This window comes from Phodopus roborovskii, unplaced genomic scaffold, assembly GCF_943737965.1.
Source record: "Phodopus roborovskii unplaced genomic scaffold, PHOROB, whole genome shotgun sequence".
Classification (NCBI taxonomy): Eukaryota; Metazoa; Chordata; class Mammalia; order Rodentia; family Cricetidae; genus Phodopus; species Phodopus roborovskii.
The window spans coordinates 17666724-17685624 of NW_026126558.1; the positions used below are offsets into that span (position 1 = coordinate 17666724).

General features: G+C 42.0%; 1 protein-coding gene across 2 annotated transcripts in view; it reads right to left on the reverse strand.

Moving 5' to 3' along the window:
- Positions 1-1710: 1710 nt before the first annotated feature.
- Positions 1711-18901, reverse strand: part of Pdpr (pyruvate dehydrogenase phosphatase regulatory subunit) — a 42484-nt gene continuing 25293 nt past the window's right edge. For both annotated transcript variants that reach the window (XM_051201756.1, XM_051201755.1), the window contains 7 exons: positions 18060-18193; positions 16969-17117; positions 15947-16059; positions 13840-13934; positions 9956-10045; positions 8491-8673; positions 1711-6955 (listed from right to left, as the gene is read on the reverse strand). In XM_051201756.1, coding sequence (XP_051057713.1) covers positions 6548-6955; positions 8491-8673; positions 9956-10045; positions 13840-13934; positions 15947-16059; positions 16969-17117; positions 18060-18193 — 1172 coding nt within the window. In that variant the 3' untranslated portion in view covers positions 1711-6547. The remainder of the gene's footprint in view (positions 6956-8490; positions 8674-9955; positions 10046-13839; positions 13935-15946; positions 16060-16968; positions 17118-18059; positions 18194-18901) is intronic.

Genomic DNA, 18901 nt, shown 5'->3' on the forward strand with positions numbered 1-18901 from the left:
GCACAATCCATGTAAGCTGGACCATCGGGAAAAACAATCAAGGTTATGTCCATAGGGAGGTGGTTGCCAGGTAGCATCTGCATGGGTGTTATCTCTGCATCCATCCTATAAAGCAACCAGGACAATGGAACTTAAAGGTGACTGTGAACGTCCAACAGGGACCTGAGTGTAGATAAGTAGTAGAACATGTGCTTAGTACATGCGGGGCCCTGGGTTCAATACCAACCCCAAGACAAGTTTGTGTTTTTTATATACACTAATGCTGAGGCAATATGAATTTGTACAGATTCAATCCAAAGCTTGGCGCCTTTGCATTATGCTTTAAAGTGGTTGCAACTGAGTGGTAAAATCCTATTGATTACAAAAAGCATGGATTTTAGCAATCATGTTAGATACAGGGTCAGAGGCTGGGAGACTACAAGAGATGAGGGAGTGGGTAGTCCTCTGGGAGGGCCAGGGGTTGTATGCAGGGTTCATGCTTCCCAAGAAAAAGCAACATTTGGTAACTTGTATCAGAGCTCCCTTTAGAGAGGAAGAGTCTGGATTGTAGGCTTGCCAGCAGTGACGTCATCCAGGATGTAAAATGGGCTGCTTTTCCAAGTAGGGACCCACTTGAGTTGATATAGACTCCCAAGCCTCTATTCTTGACACTGTAGTCTTTGGAGAAGGGGTTTAGTGTATGGGTGTTGATGGATGCAATAGTAATCAGACCGGCAATCAAGAGTTGTGTGAGCTGTAACTAATGGGTTGGTTTGGGATACAATTTCACTTTTCAAGACAGCTCTGGCTGTCCTGTAACTAGCTCTGTAGATCTCAACTCAGAGATCCACCTGTCTCTGCCTCATGAATGTTGGTATTAAAGGTATGCACCACCATGCTCAGTTATATTTTGCTGTCTTTAAAGTTTGTTTTTACCTCGAGATAATTAAGCAAGGCTACAATTAAAACAGTTAAAAAGTCATTATAAAAGCATTTTAGTTTTTTAAATAATTTTCTTCTTTGATTTTACAGCTTTCTAAATCGATAAGTTTTCTGATTTGAGAACCATGTAACCCACCCAATACAACCTTTACCTTTACTACTTCCCTAGTACTGGGACTTTAGGCCTGTATCGTGTGTAGTTTAACCAGTTAGTAGTTCATATGGTTGACTGAGAGGGAAGTCTCACTTTCTTCAAATATTATTTTTCCCCGGGAGAGGGACCCCCCTCCCCTTCAAAGTAAAATCTTTAGAATGCATACTGAATTTCTTGGTGACTACTTTTTTCTTCATTAAATACTTACCCAACAAGGTTCTAGTTTATTTTCCAGGGTGTTACCAGTAGATCCTCTAAGGGATCGGGGTCAGTATTTCCAGCAGTTTATTTATTAAAGTTGGCTCCCATGTCTGCATGGTAAGTGGCACTGTATCCCCATTGGGCAAGGACTGGGTGTCTAAGGCATTTGTAACTGTCCATTAAGGTTCTTCCTATATCATTTTAGAATTTTGATATTAGCCTTTCTCCAGCTGGTTAACGCCCTTTGATCCTCTTTTACACAGATGTGGGCTTGCTTAACATGTATGGTAGTGAGTCGTGTTTAGGTATTTAAATCCCTTATCACAGTATAAATAGTTTATAAACAGTGCTATCCTTTGAGAAAGCAGGCAAATGACACGTTGTAACCAAATTAACCAAATTAAAGGACATTTCACCAATTGGCATAGCAATAGTTAATAGAAACATCTTTTTATTCATTTATATGCTAAATACATGAAAAGAAAATCTCAATTGAAATCCAGCCACCCAGAAATAATTCTGGCCATAAAATGCACAGTTACCCTATGTGTCCAAAGTCAGCTGAGTTTGCTCTTGAGAAAAGTTCTTATTTACTCCAACATCTAGAATATCCTCAGGACCACATGCTGACACTACACAGGAACAGAAAGGAGCTGAGCAGACCACACTAAATGCAGCTTTATACAACTCTATAGTAACTACAGTGGTGTTTTATGTATCTTAAGCACTGATCAGAATTAATTATGAACCAGAAAAGCTTCCAGTGAAATGAGCTGCAGAACCTCTTACCGCACGCCTAGATTATTCTGAGGAGGGAGGGCTGCTGGGGGTGATGAGAATCCCGACTGAACACTGCTTTCTTCCTACCTCGGTCCACCAATGGGCACTCTGGAGTGTAAGGCACTAGAACTAAGCTGAGAGAAGTACTCTAAGCTCCAGATCTTGGTGTGCAAAGGAAATCCTGGCACAGACCTATTGAAACATGATAAAGATAACTCCCCCTCCTCTTATAACCTGTCCTTCACAGACAAGAAGACAAGGAGGTAGATGTTTGCAAAGATTAAAACCAGGTGAATTAAAATGAGGAAAATGCGTATAATTATTCTGATGTAGACAATTGCTTAGAGAGACCAAGTCTTCTACAGAGAAAATGCTGATGTTTAATACACTAAGAGAAGGCAAAGCTGTGTGTGAGACAGCTTTGTTGGTTGGTACTGTTGAGAAACTGAAGGACAAAGCCCCATATTGACATGAAAATGGGGGCTTACAAATCAGCACCTTGGAGACCAAAAGAAATGGAGGCAGAGGGAGAGGAGAGGTGCTGCCAAACCAGCCCACAGCTCACTTACCATTTCTGACATGCACACAGGGCGTAGCTATAGCTCAGACACTTCCCCCTACGCTTTTCCTCAAGCTGTGTCTCTACAGACATAAGTAGAAGATGAACATTCTTTAGCCATAGAAAATGTACCTGTTTTGTGTTGATACTATGCTACTTGCCTATCAACATATGTGAGGTGGGGGTGTTGGGATGCAGAAAATGAAAATGACAAGTCATTCTTCATTATCCCAAAATTATAAATCTGTTACTTTTGGCCAAGAATAAAGATAGAAGGATGAAATTTGTAGTTCACCCCCACAAACAGGATGATGCAACTGCTCTTCCATAATAGTCTTCCAGACTACTACCATACTGTAAGGCAGAAGAATCTCCCCAAAGATCTTTTCAGATGCTAGCAAATGGTGTTCATAGGCTAGAGGATAATCAATCAGAAAGTCAAAGCTGTGAGTCTTCATGAAACAAAGCAAACCTTTAGCAATTTCTGCTACTTCTAACTCATCTGCCACCCACATCCAAAGGCAGGGCAGTATAATACTAAGATCTCTAAGTCTGTTTCTTGTATTTAGTTACTTTTCTTGGACACAGCAGCCTAGAATACATTTGGTGGAGAGAGAGGCAGAGCTAGTATACTTCCCAACAGAAGGCAAGCTCAAGTGGCTGTACTCCACTACTGCATAAATGGGTTCCTGGACACCAGACTGAAGCTGAACTTTACTGTGTTGATGATCCTGTGTCCCAGGACTAATGTGTGAGTATACTTCAAATGACTACGGTAGTACTGAGAAACAGGCCTTGCATGTATAATGAACAACTAAGAGGAAAAGAAAGCCTTCATATTTCAAGAAGGTTCACGGAAAACTCCCAACCCTAGGTCTTCAATATTCTTTGTTCAAGGAAAGTAGATGTGACAACAGATTGGAGGAAATATCATCGAAAGCTGTGTTTACAATCCCTTACAGATAGTGCCCCCCCCAGTGTTATACAAGGTAAGCCAAGGTAGCCCCACTGTCCAAGAGTTAGAAATGTCACACAACTGAAAGATGTACAATGATTGTTATCTGGATTTTCAATAATGCCTCTAGACCACAGTGGTTCTCAACCTTCCTAAGCCATGACTTTTAATACAGTTCCTCATGTCAAGGTGACCCCCAACCACAAAATTATTTTCATTGCCACTTCATAAGTGTAACTTTGCTACTGTTATGAATGTAAATAATCTGTTTTTCAATGGTCTTGGGTAACTCCCGTGAAAGAGTCATTTGACCTCTTGAAACCCACTGGTTGAGAGGCACTGCTCTAGACCTATCATTTCTGTTAACAACTTGCATTTATTCCTGAAGAGTTCAGAATGCTCTACGAACACAGGTGTCTCAGGTTAAATGGTGCCCTCGACTAAGGTGCTTATGACAAAGAAGCATAAGAAAAACTTCAGGATTAGTGGAAGAGAACTGTCTATTTAAAGCACTTGTATCGGGGCAAAATGAGTATGTGTGTGTGTGTTGGGGGGGTCATATTTGCATTGTTAATGTTTGAATGAACCAAGAGAAACTCTTTGGTTTTTTTCTTGACAGGGTTTCTCTGTGTAGCTTTGGAACTTGTCCTGGAACTAGCTCTGTAGAACAGGCTGGCCTCAAAGAGATCCGCCTGCCTCTGTCTCCCAAGTGCTGGGATTAAAGGCGTGCACCACTAACACTCAGCCCAAGAGAAACTCTTCAGGATGTTTTTTGTGCCAGATGTTTGTTTTGGGATACATAGTAAACAAGTAGCAGCACAGAAAATCACAGTTGAAGGAATAGGACCATGACCCCCTGGAGGAAGCATTTCAAGACAGCCTGGTATGCCCATCTCAGTCTCTCTCATGCTTTTCCAGCAAGACAAGCACTGTTTGTAAGCTCAAAAGGCTGATACCAGCTGAAGACTTACCAAGAAAGTTGCTGCATAATTTTAAATACAGCAGTTCCGGCCTATTTAGAAAGGACGGTTAATTAAGTAGCTAGAGGCTAACAAGTGCAGAAAAGAATCAGTCTATGCTGAAAATACTCTTGATGGTGGCACACCCAATTTTAAACTATTACTGTTTTGGAAGGTGCGCCCCCCCCCACCTCCAATTTGGAACTTAAGTGCTAACACTTCCAACAGTTAAAGAACAAGTCACATTTTTACTGCCACATTTTTACTATCAATGTAAAGTTAAAAAAAAAAAATTCTTTTGTATTCGATTCCAACCAAATTTTCACAGACTGGAATGTTACAGCTGTATATGGAGCATAGACACCTGGAGTTGTGCATCCCTACTCTTATCTTCACAGGTCAGCCAGCACCTGCTGTCTCAACAGCTTTCTAGTGGAGTATTTCTCCTTTCTTCCCTTTGCCTACAAACAGTGCCTCTCATCTCATGAAATACACATATCCTCCAAAATAGCAATTTCCCCTCACAATAAATTTTAATTGTGTGCCCTTTTAATAAACCAATTAAATTTTGTCAGAAGCCAAGTAGGAGTGGCCTAGCTGGAGAAAATAGCAAGAAAAGTATAAAAGAACCAGTCTGAGTGGATAAAAGGTTCTATAGTAATGCCAAAGAGACACTTGAGAATACTGAGCTGCTCTAAAGAAATGAAAGATTGCTATTAAATTTAGCAGAACCAATGCTTCCAAGTTACTGAGTATTGCAGGTGAATTAAAGCTTCTCAAATCCAGACTAGAGAGGTTTGTATACAAGAAAAAATTAAGTGTTGGTGTTCTATAGCACAGCCTGTTACATCCAAATTTCATCTTCAGAAAACAAACTGTCACTGCAACTGTGAGGCCAGCCTGAGCTCCAATGAGGAACCCATATCACAAAGAGAAAACCGCATTCTGTGAGTACTCTCTATTCCAAAGCTTTTGGGGGTGGGGGAGCCAGGAAAAAGGTGGAATGCAGTCTCTGGCCTGCATTGTACTTACAGCTCTCAATGGCCATCTGTATGTGGCTTTGTTCATGCCAGGGGTGTAAAGCTCGAGTCTCTGGTAGCTCTCTGGAACGCAGTATGGACAGCATGGTTTACTCACTCACCTAAGCCCCTCTCCCTCTGCTAAAGGGGTAGGATGAATGCTGAGGTCATAGGCAGGCTACACAAGGCACAGGTGAGGCAAGAAGCAGTCTCAAGAAGGGACAGCTAGCTGACCTGTGAGTAGCTGAAAGAAAAGCAACACTCTCCTAATAGTAGGAACAACACCTGCGCTCACACTGCTCCTGCTGGGAAAAGCAACACAAAAGGCAACATGGGTTTGGTTTTGTGTTTTTCCTTTCAAATACTAGCATACTTGTTTACTCAGCTAAAAAACAACAATCTCATTATACAAAATAGCAGAAAATAACGAAAACTGCAGGCAGGTTGCCCTGGCCCAGATGTCTAAGAACAAAGTTGGAGGGCTGGAGGGGTCAGGTTAACTATTTGTCCCTTCCACAGAGCAAGCAGACTGGTGTCTATACAATCCCTCTCAACAGTGAGGTAGATGGTTAAGAGGTATCGGGTGGCAACCTACAGCACAGTGAAACAGAGTCATCTGCCTGTTTAAGATTCATGCTATTCTCAGGGCTATATCAGACACACAGTAGTCTACCAAAAGTAGCACATTACTCTAAGAATCCCAGCCCAGACTTGAATAATACTAACTTGCCTTAAGATGAATTTAAAAATCAGTTTGTCACCTTAACTCCACAGTGGCTCCTGCCTTCCACTGTGGGAATGTGAGCCTGCTGGAGGGATGAAAAGAGCCTGGATTATTAGGAGGAGTAACAGCAAATGAAAAGATAATGGGAGGACAAAAAAGGCTTAAGGAAGAAGTTTAAAGCAGGTCATTGAAGTTGAGAGAGGACAAAGGACAGAGGAAAGAGCTCCCAGAATGCTGCTCCTCATGAGAACGGGAGAAAGGAGACTGCCTTAGCATTACTTCCCATGAAAGTCGCTCAGCTCCACATCATCCTTTCTACGCTTGTGAGTGAAATAATAGGAGGTGATAGGGTAGAGCTTGGCCTTGGCCTGAAACCGATGTCCTGCAATGTCAATTTCATATTCTCCTCGGTTGATGAAATCTGCTGTCACCACCTGCTCTTCCCCATTGTCCTCAGAAAAATTGTGTACATAACCCAGGCATACATGGCGCTCAAGAGTGTAGCTATAGGCACTACTGGTGGTCTTGCCAGCATACTTCCCATTCCGGTAAATGGGTTCTCCCCACCAAGGCCACAAGTCTAGGTCTGTGTCGTGGTCATCCAGGATGAACATAGCAAGGCGTTTATACACCCCATTCTGCTTCTGCTGCAGCAATGCTTCCCGACCGATGAAATCTATGCCCTGAAAAGAAAAAAGGGGAAAAAGCCTGAGCTACCAGTCTACATGATGATGCTTAGCACATGAAGGTGGGGAGCAAGTGGGTAAGTGCAATGAAATACAGCACACACATATTCCCTCCATTCCTGCTAGCTTTTAGAAAGAGATGTTGGAGGCATTGTGAATATCTGCATCCATAACAGAGACAATCAAGAACTTTTGTAACAGCAAAGTACATATTTCTGTGAACAGACTTCAATCTGCATCAAACAAAAAACATTAGGCAAGAAAATTGAAAAATTAAGAATACTTGCTAGAGGGATGTCAAGATGGCTCAGCAGGGAAAGGCTCTTAAGCCTAGAATCTTGAGTTGGAGCCCCAGAACCCAAGTAAAGGTGACAGCAAAGAACCAATTCCAGCCCGGACGTCTGGTGACCCAGCACTCAGGAGGCAGGCAGATTTCTGTGAGTTCAAGGTCAGCCTGGTCTACAGAGCTAGTTCCAAGACAGGTTCCAAAGCCACAAAGAAACCCTGAAAAGTCAGGGGTAAGCTTAGTGTACTTCCAACTAAAAGTCCATATATATGTATGCACCAATGCATATAATGTGTGTGTGTGAACAAACTTAAGTGCTTATCTCTACTTAGAATACTTATTAGCACTTTCACAGAAAAACTGCATGTAATTTTTTTTTACATCTAGTTATAATGTAAAGGCCAAAAAGAATACTAAAGCTGGGCATGATGGCCCACACCTTTAATCTCGGCACTTGAGAGATAGAGAGACTGGTGGATCTTAGTTCCAGGTTAGCCAAGACTACATAGTGAAACTCTCAGAAAAGAAACTACAAGTATACTGACAGGAACTGCTTAAACACATTGTTGTAAATAATCAAGGTGCTAATTTAGCATATAGGTTGAAGGTGGGCAGAAGAAATCAACTTGTGCCATGCTTACATTCTAGAACAGAGACTGCTACTTCTCTGAGAAACCAAGGAGTCAGGACACTGGAAGAGGTTCAGAAGTAGGAAAGAATTCATAGAATAATCTATTGAACTATAATTTTTTTTTTAAAATAATGCCTGGGGCTGGAGAGATGGCTCAGAGTTTAATAAGAGTACATTAGTTCTTGTAGAGGACCTAAGCTCAGTTCCTAGTGCCTTCTTTAGGCAACTGCACCCAAGTGAATACACCTCACACAGTCACATATGCACACACATAATTAAAAGTTAAAAATATATATTTTAAGATAAAATTAGGCAGCTGGCTATAAAATACCTAATTTAGATAAATTCTTGTGGTACATTAACAAATGACCACAACCGACTGAAAAACTTATCCAGTGTCCTCTATTTTCTGGGCTGTAAAGGAGTGTTGTCAGGGTACTAGGGTTTCATGGAAAGATGTGTATCCGACAGCTAAGTTTTCTATTCCTTGTGGTTTATCTAATGCCAGTACTCCCCTGTCTTTCCTGCTCTTCCTTATTTATTCTGCTCTTCCTATCCTAGACAAAGCACACTGCTCAACTGAGAGGTACAATGGGGTATCTGCATAAATAATACCTTCTCTAACTTCACTCGAGACTCTCCTCCACATTCCAGAGGGGTGGTGAGGGTGTTTAAGTCTTGCCCCCAGAAGGCAAAAAACTTCTCAATTCGGAGGCTTCGAAGAGCATAATACCCAGCATTTCGGATTCCATATTTCTGTCCAACACTCATCACCTCATTGTAGACATGCAGAGCGTACTATATGAAGAGAAGAAAAGTTAGCAACCAGTTTACTTCCTAATTAACTGGAGTGGCACATCCCACTGATTCTTGGGTAGGCTGCAGGTATCAGTTAATTTTGAACAGATACAGTCACATTTTAAAAATAATCTCTTGAGCCATCTCTCCATCCCTCAAGGTTTTAAGAGTACTGACTGTTCTTCCAGAGGTCCTGAGTTCAATTCCCAGCAACCACAAGGTGGCTCACAACCATCTACAATGGACAGTTAAGAAGCAAGATGGTAGAGGATGGATGGAAAGACCGTCGGGTCTGCAGACAGACTTTCAGTTTCATTCTGCTTCGCTCATAAGGGAAGTTAAACTCCACTGGCATAACCAGACAGGTTGGTATACATCTATAATCCTAACACCCAGGATCATGACCTCTAGGCCATGATGCCCCTAAGAACAATTAAAAAAAAAAAAAATCATAGGTAGGTGACACACACCTTTAATTCCAGTACTGGGGAAGCAGAGACAGGCTGACCTGTGACTTCAAGGCCAGCTTGGTCTGCAGATCAAGTTCCAGGACAGTCAGGGCTACACAGAGAAACCCTGTTTCAAAACCAATAAGTAACCTTAAAAGGTACTAGGAACTCAGCATATGCATCAAAATTACTGATTAGAAACTAGTAAGAATACTACTACTACTACAGTAGGTTCTTGTTAACTAATAGGAGCTAGTTAGATGGAGATAATCAGTTTTTATCTATAAATGATTTGTGAGCCTAGCCTTTAACAGCTGAGCTGTCTAACATATGTGTGTGGGTATTTAAGATTCCTAGAGTGTCATGTATCCCAGACTAGACTGGCATTCCTGCTTCCTACCTTAAAGTGCTAGGATTATGGCCCAGGTGATATATATAGTTCTGGGGAGCAAATCAATGACTTATATGCTAGAAAAAGTTTACCAACTAAGCTACATCCCCAGCAAGATATTTAAACATTTTATTCCAATCCCATGTATTTGAGTTTTTTGACTGTATGTGTGCCTGGGTGCCCATGGAGGTCAGAAGAGGGCATCTTACCTCCCAGAACTAGAGATACAGATGGCTGTGAGCCATCATGTGGGTGCTGAGACAGAACCGGGCATTCAGTGCTCCCTCAAGTTCTTAGTATCTCTTCAACATTAACTATTAAAAATGATAAAACCTCTTTCCTGCAGCCTACCCAGGACTTGATGGGACATGGCACTCCAAACCTGGCAATGCTTAGGAATCCCTGCCCAGACACCCTGGAAAGGGAAGACTGACCCTCTCACCTCTATGGGGATGTACAGCATGAATCCTGGCTCTCCTGTGTGGGTCATACTCATCACTCGGATCCCATTTGCATAGCCCACGCTCATCTCCTGCAAAGAAAATGAAAGAAGTCAGCAGCAGTCCCTCCTCATGCTAGTGAGGAGACTTACTGCCTATCAGTACCCACCCTCTGTTGAATCCTAAAAGAGAAACAGACCAAGGAATGCACATTTTATCCTGAAACTGGAACACAGCCTCCACATCTCTTCTTAAGAATGTTACCACTAGCCGGCCATTGGTGGCACATGCCTTTAGTCCCAGCACTAGGGAGGCAGAGGCAAGAGGATCTCTGAGTTCGAGGCCAGCCTGGTCCAAGAGCTAGTTCCAGGACAGGCTTCAAAGCTACACAGAAAAAACAAAAAAACAAAACAAAACAAACAAAAAAAAAAAAAAAAAAAAAAAAAAGAATACCACTTCCAGCTTCAGGTAAGCTGATGGTGAGAAGGGGTGGCATATTCTTTGCTAATTACAAAATATTTTTTTCTTTTTTTTTGTGTGTGTGTATATACACTTTTATTTTTTATTTATTATTTTACATGTCGATCCCAGTTCCCTCTCCCTTCCTCCCTCACTTTTACCCTCTCTGCCCTCTCACATGCACCCTAACCACCCTCCCCTCCCATCCCCCCCACCCCAATTCCATATGTAGGGCAATGCCATCCAGTTGGGGTCATGTAGATCTGACAGGTCATTTGAAGTAGGGACTAGGGCTTCTCTCCTGTCTCTAGGTTAAGGCAGTATCCCTCCATGGGAGATGTGTTCGCAAGGTCCTTTTGTGCACCAGGGATACATCCTGGCTCCACTGTCTGAGGTCCCTTAGACTGCTCAGTCCTTCTGGCTGAGACCCATATTCAGGGGGACCGGAGTCAGCCCCATGCTGGCTTCCCAGCTATCAATCTGGGGGCCCGTTAGCTCTTCCTTGTTCAGGTCAGCTATCTCTATGTGTTTCTGCAGCCTGGTCTTGTTCTCTCCATCTGCATCTGGGTTCTAGTTCAACTCAGTGTTTAGTTATGGTGTTTGCTTCTGTTTCCAACAGGCATTAGTTGAGGGCTCCATGGATAAGTTAGTTGTTGATCTCACTCTCTGGGAAGGACATTTATCGTAGCCTTTCCACGGAAGCTCAAACTGTTAGTGGGCGGCAGTCTTGTAGTTCTCTAGACCTTTCTTTGGTTTCAATTTTCTCTTCAAAGCAATATTGGCTCTCTCTCCCCTGTCTTCTATTCCTTCCCTGACTCAATCTTCCTAGTCGCATGTGTTTTCCTTTCTTCCCCCTCACTTTCTCCTACTTCTCTCTCCATTTGCTGCCCCCCGCCACTTCCCATGTGCTCTGGGGGACTTATCCCTTCCCGCTTCTGTGAGGGACTTTATATGAATCTCTTAGAATACACCTTGTATCCTAGTTCCTCTGGTGGTGTGAATTATAGGCTGGTGATCCTTTGCTCTATGTCTAAAATCCATATATGAGTGAGTACATACCATGTTCCTCTTTTTGTGACGGGGTTACCTCATTCAGGATGGTTTCTTCAAGTGCCATCCACTTGCCTGCAAATTTCAAGATACCATTATTTTTTTCTGCAGAGTAGTATTCCATTGTGTAGATGTGCCACATCTTCATTATCCATTCTTCAGTTGAGGGGCATCTAGGTTGCTTCCAGGTTCTTGCTATTACAAATAGTGCTGCTATGAACATAGTTGAACAGATGTCTTTGTTGGATGGATATGGATCATTTGGGTATATGCCTAAGAGGGGGATTGCCAGGTCCTGTGGTAAACTAATTCCCATTTTCCTGAGGAACCGCCATACTGATCTCCAAAATGGCTGTACGAGTTTGCACTCCCACCAGCAGTGGAGGAGTGTTTCCCTTTCTCCACATCCTCTCCAACATGAGTAATCATTGGTGTTTCTAATTTTAGACATTCTGGCAGGTGTAATATGGTATCTCAAAGTTGTTTTGATTTGCATTTCCCTGATAGCTAAGGATGTGGAGCATTTTCTTAAGTGTCTTTCAGCCTTTTTGATTTCCTCTATTGAGAATTTTTTCTTCAGTTCTATACCCCATTTTTTAATAGGGTTATTTGGTGTTTTGTTGACTAGTTTCTTGAGTTCTTTGCATATTTTGGAGATCAGCCCTTTGTCGGATATAGGATTGGTGAAAATCTTTTCCCAGTCTGTGGGCTGCCGTTTGGTCTTGTCCACTGTGTCCTTTGCCTTACAAAATCTTCTAAGTTTGAAGAGGTCCCATTTATTAATTGTTGCTCTCAGTGTCTGTGCCCCTGGAGTTATGTTCAGGAAGCGGTCTCCTATACCAATTTGTTCAAGGGTACCTCCTACTTTCTCTTCTAAGGGGTTCAATGTGGCTGGATTGATGTTGAGGTCTTTGATCCATTTGGACTTGAGTTTTGTGCATGGCGACAGACATGGGTCTATCTGCAGTCTTCTACACACCCTCATCCAATTGTGCCAGCACCATTTGTTGAAGATGCTGTCCTCGCCCCATTGTATAATTTTAGCTGTTTTGTGGAAAATCAGGTGTTCATTGTTGTGTGGGTTAATATCAGGATTTTCAATTCAATTCCATTGGTCTACCTGTCTATTTTTGTGCCAATACCAGGCTGTTTTCAGAACTATAGCTCTGTAGTAGAGCTTAAAGTCAGGAATATTTTTCCTTACCAGATCTTGTTAAAACAATTAGGTTAGCCAAGTAGCATAAGGAACAATAAAGATCAATCAAATGTCTTCTCTGGTAGACTTTGCAAGCAAATTTCGGGCATCTGCCACAAAAAAGACAATGCCCACAGAACACAGTTCATCTACTTTGGGACGGTAGACTCAGATTCTTATGTTATAGCTGTTCAGTTGCCTTAAAAGCTACCCTGATATAATAGTTGCTCTGTGGGTTAAGGGAAGTGGTTAAGTGTGAGACAGCACTGAAACAAGTATCTTCCAAAGGAATTCTGACAAGCCATGGCATTTGCCAGGCAAAGGAGTATGGATTGGATTGTTCTTGAAAGTACAGAGAAGCCTGTGGAGGGGTCGGCTCACTAACATGACGTTTTCTCTGCCTGGGAGAATAGAGGAAATTATTAAACAATTTGCTATGAACATCTCAGCTCAGGCTTGAACTTCCAAGAGCCTCCGCCACTGATGGCTGAGCAGATGTACATTGTAAGTGGCCAAATAGCTGTGTGACTGCTTCCTGGAAAGCATTCAGTTATAGTGTGTGTCAGACAACTAGTGTGTATGTTGTTTAGGTTCAGCTAACCCATTTCTTCCCTGAAGATGGCACATGTACAAAAGTTAGTATGTGTATAAAAACAAAAGCAGCAAATAGGAGAATCTGATGTCAATGTGCATTGACCTTTATCTTTTGGTGTACATTGTTCATCTTTTACTTCAAGTTTAATCCAACTACTAAAACCAATAAAAGTACAGATTTAACATTCAAATAAGTCGAATCTATTTCAGAGAATATCCTGATCCTTATTAATACAGCAAGTATTTAAAAAGTAAAACTAAACCTTTGTTGATCATTTTGATTGCTTTTAAAAAAAGTCAACACACATTAAGAATACAAACCTGACACCACCACTATAAAAGAAATAATCTCTAACATTTAAAAAACAGAACTTCTGCTAGGGATGTGGTTCAGCATACATGGAGCCATGGGTTTAATTCTCAGCACCAAATAACCAAGCATATGCCAAGTACCTACACACCTGCAATCACAGCACTGGGCAAGATCAGAAGTATAAGGTCACCCTCAGCTACATAACAAGTTTGAGACCAGCATGCACTACATGAGACTCCCATCACAAACAATAAGTTTACATTACTAGCACCTACCTTGCAAAACAGAGTTGGAAAGTGGTCTGGAGTCATAGGGGCATAAGATAACTCAGATAGCACATCCACAGCCCGAGGGCCAATCAGATTGAGGGCTATATGGAAAAGAACAAGAGATTTCCATCCTCTCCAGGTGAACAGCTGAGCGAATGCAATAGGTCTCTTCCAAGTTTGCCCACTGTCTTTGTTTCTTTACCTGCTACTGTGATAAAATACACTGGCAAAAGCAACTTAAAGGACAGTTATTATAGTTCATAGTTCAAAGTCAGTCCATCGTGTGAGGGTAGTGGAAGAATTAGAAACTTGAAGTAGTTGGCCACATGACATCCATAACTGGGAAACAGTGACAAATGGATGCTAAATGCTTAATTCACTTTCTCCATTTATACAGTCCAGAATGTACATGAGGGAATGGTTGGCAGAACCACCACAGTGGGTGGTTCTTTCTATCTCTATTGATACTGTAATTCCCCACAGGCATGTGCATTTCTTTCAGGTGATTCTAGATTTTGTCAAATTGGCATTAGCACCACTGTGGTGATATATTATTTATGATTTATTAAAGCTTGCCTGAGGACTCAGAAAAGCAAAGTCAGCTTCAAGCTATAGAGATCAGGCAGTGGTGACACACACCTTTAATCCTAGGACTAAGGATATGGAGGTAGACAGATCTCTGAGTCCAAGACCACCTATATCTACACAAGATTGATCCAGTCCTAAAGAGAAACCGCTCACACAAAGATAATCTCAGCATCTGGGATCACTTGCTTTTAATTCCAACATTAGGGAGGTATATAAGACAGGAGCAAGGTCCCAGTATCTGTCTCTGAAAGTGTCCCTTTACTTATGAACCTGAGGTTCAATGGTAAGTACCCGGGCTCTGGCGCCCACACACACTTCTGCTGACAGACCTGCTAAATTAAGCTGCTGATTGGCAGGTGTGAAGAGCCTGGCTAGTGTAGTTCTTCTCCCAAGTTGACAGGAAGGACATGTTTTATAGTCTTCTCTGCAGTGAGATTAGGGTCATGAGACCAAGGCCTAGCTAAGAGGACGCCTCCAAGGCTGGCCATATACCAGTACTGTATAAGTTCTTCTCTTCCTACATAATGGAAGTAGCCCCAATTCCAAATCAGTACCTTCAGAACTGTCTACCCAGCCTAGAATCTGATGCATAAGACAGACTACACATAACTGCTCCAGTACAGGCTAGTACACAATTAGTGTTCGAGAATATTCTGCAGTTTGCTAAACTAGAGGCAAGAAGTTAATCATAATTGCTACTAATGGGAATAAAGGCCTGGGTGAGATAAGTGGGTTCAATGAAATGAATACAAGTCAGTTTTCTCACTCCACCATGTGGTTTCCAGGGATGGAATGCAAAAGAAAAAAAGTCAATTTGTAAAATGTATGTATGTATGTCTGTCTTATTTTCCTCTGAAGATGTAGAGGGAAGGGGGCAAGTTTCGAGACAGGGTTTCGCTGTGTAACAGTTCAGGCTGTCTTGGAACTTGCTTTGTAGATCAGGCTGGACAAGAACTCCCAGAGATCCACCTGCCTCTGCCTCCAGAGTGCTGGGATTAAAGGCATATATACTTTGTGCATGTGGATGTTTTACATCTGTGCACCACATATATGCAGTACCCATGGAAGCCAGAAGAGGATGCTGGATATGAGCTGTCATGTGGATGTCAGTAAGTGAACCAGGGTACTCTGGAAGAACAACCAGTGTTCCTAACTGAGACATCACTCCCCAGCCCCAAAGATTGTTTTTATTTTATGTCTATGGGTGTTGTGCCTTCATGAATGTATATATACCACATGTATACATGTACACATACATGAAATGCCAAAAGAAGGCATCAGCTCCCCTGAAACTGGGGTCACAGGCAGTTGTGAGCTGCCCTGTGGGTGTTGGGAACAGAATCCTTAGTCCTCTACAAGAATAGAAAGTGCTCTTAACTGCTGAACCATCACTTCAGCTCTTACAGTGTCTCTTTAACATTCTGACTCTCATTTGTAAAAAGTCATATATAAAGTAAGTTATATGTAATATAGAAGGCAATCTAGATCTGCTTCTTTACTTGGCTAGCCTCACAAGACTGATTACCTGTATATTTCCAGGTGACATCCTCTAGCAGCAAGTTGCTGTCTTTTGGCATGTACTTGTTAAGCCAGGCCCAACAGTGGACTTGCTGGTCAGTTGGAGAGATCATGAAGAAACTGAAAATAAGGAACCCCCCCCCAAAAAAAAATAATCAAAACTAAGAGGCAGAAGAATCAAGAACCAATCAAGTTCTCATATAGTTTCAAAGTCCCACCGAGAACTCTTGGAAATAATCTCTTACCTTTCAAGGAGGGCTATTTTACCATTCTAGATTCTATACCAGTAATGGCAAAATTACAGAGACATAAGATTCATAATTTTCTCCTGAGCTGAGCACGCCTTTAATCCTAGCACTCAGGCAGAGGCAGAGGCAGAGGCAGTGAGTCTGAGGCCCAGTCTGAGGCCATCCTGATCACAAAATGAGTTCCAGGACAGGCAGGGCTACACAGAGAAACCCTGTCTCAAAAAAAAACCAAAAGAAAGAGGAGGGGAAAGAAAAAAAAAAAAAAAAAAAAAGACGTTACTTAAGAGAGAATTCTTTTTTTTTTTTTTTGTGGCCTCAAACTCACACTCACTGATATCACTGGTATCTGCTTGCCTCTGCCTCCAGAGTGCTGGGACTAAAAGCGTCCATCACCAAAGCCTGGCAGGGTAACTAACGTCTACACCCAGTTTTACACAATAAAACTTCTGTTTTTGTTTTGTGTTTTTAGACAGAGTTAGTCTCACTTTATAGCCCAAGCTAGCCTACAATTCCTCATATAGCCCAAGTTGTCCTTGAACTTGCAGTAAACCTATCTCAAACCCCTGACATTATACTCATGAGTCACCACACCCAACTTGAGTTTCTTCTTTTTGTTTGCTTTTGCTGATTTATTTACAGCAATTAAGACAGGAATTTATGAATTAATTTCTGAGTCCCTAGGACTATGGGCTCCCAGAAAACTACTCAGTGCTCTGCTTCCAGAGCCCTTTAAGGTATCAGTTTAATGGAAGGAGCAGAAAGGGATGGAAACTCAACATACCTGCGTTTGTTCAGGCGTGCAATGCTGCAGTCATTTTCATACCCCCCACATTCGTTGAGCATGCCAGTATGCACAATGTGGCCTACAGGCACATCCAGGTCATTGGAGAAAAGGTACTGTAGACTTTCTAATGCCTGATCCCCAGTGGACTGTAAGGAAAGGGATAAGACAGGGACAGTAAACACGGGATCACCTAACAGCATAACCATCCAACACTACACCTTGCTGACAAAATTGAATGACACAACACCCACATGACAGTATTTTCAGATTACTTTCCTGTAAGAAGCCATGAGGAAAGTTAACCATCAGTACTTAAGATAAATGGGCCATTAAAAACTATGTTATAGGAGCTAAAACTTCAGAATAACCTGATTATAAAGATGATCCTCTAAAATGATCTAGTTCCTTCAGAACCAGTTTTAAAGTAGCAGATGAAATATAGGAATTTGAGCTGGAAAGATTGTACAGTAGATTAAAGAACTAACTGCTCTTCCAGGTCTTGAGTTCAAATCCCAGCACCTAGAGGGCAGCTCACAACCATCTATAAGTAGAGTCAGACAGGATTCAATGGCCTCTTCTCATATGTAGACACATGCAGACGAAACACTCATATACATAAAAAATCTTTGTTGGCCTGGTGGCTCTCACCTTTAATCCCAGCACTCAGGAGGCAGAGGCAGGCAGACCTGTGAGTGGGAGGCCAGCCTGGTCTACAGAGCAAGTTCAGGACAGCCAGGGCGACACAGAGAAACAAACCCTGCCTGGCCCCCCCACAAAAAAAAAAAAAAAAAAAAAAAAAAAAAATGTATTTAGAGGCTGGAGAGGTGGTTTAGAGGTTAAGAGGCTGTTCTTCCAAAGGAACTGGGTCAATTCCTAGCACCCACTTAATAGCACACAGCTATCTGTAACTCCAATCCCAGGGGGCTCCAGTGCCCTTTTCTGGCTTTTCTCAGGCATTACATGTACACAGTACACAGACATATATTCATACAAAATAACCATACACATCTAATTTAAAAATATCATGAAAAATAGACAAGCATTCAAAAGTATTTCTCACCCTGCTGTTTTGGTTTCCAAATACTTACAGTTATCTCAAACTTTGTGAAAGAAGACATGTCAATGACACACACAGCTTCCTTACAGCACTTGACTTCAGACTCCACAATATCAAACCAATCTGGCTTGTAGAAAGTCTTGCTCTGTTCCAATGCAAGAAGGTCTATGAAAAGGAAAAAAAAAAAAAGGTGGGAAAAAAGAGTTTGATACTAAAGATTCCCCTATATATTTTGTTATGGCCTACAAGATTTTATTTTTTAATTCTTCCAGGAATACATTCTAGTTATATGTACTTAATAATTACAGTTTTAAGAAGGGGGTGGAAGGAATTTGCTTGGTAGTTAAAGTACCTATGCAAGCATGAGAACTTGAATTTGAGTCCCAAGAACGTGCGCACACGCACGCACACACACACACACACACACACACACAAAGCTAGTAGTAGTAGTGTATGCCTATAATCCCAGCAGTGATGCGAAAGATAGGAGGATCCTTGGGCTTGCTGGCCAGCCAGTTCAGGCAATCAGTGAACTCCAGGTGCACTCGACACCAACACCTGATCTATACAAGAGTACACATACAAATACACCCCCACACACCTACCCATACCCAAACACACAGCCCAGGGTGGTGGCTTATGCCTATAACCCCAGTAAGAGGACTGATTCAAAGCCAACCCAAAATACAATGTTCCAGGCTAAAATGTGAGGTTCTATCCAAAAAAGAAGAGGCAGACAGGCCGGGTGTTGGTGGTGCACGCCTTTAATTCCAGCACTCAGGAGACGGAGGCAGGTAGATCTCTGTGAGTTTGAGGCCAGCCTGGTCTATATATACAGTGAGTTCCAGGACAGTCTCTAAAGCAATACAGAGA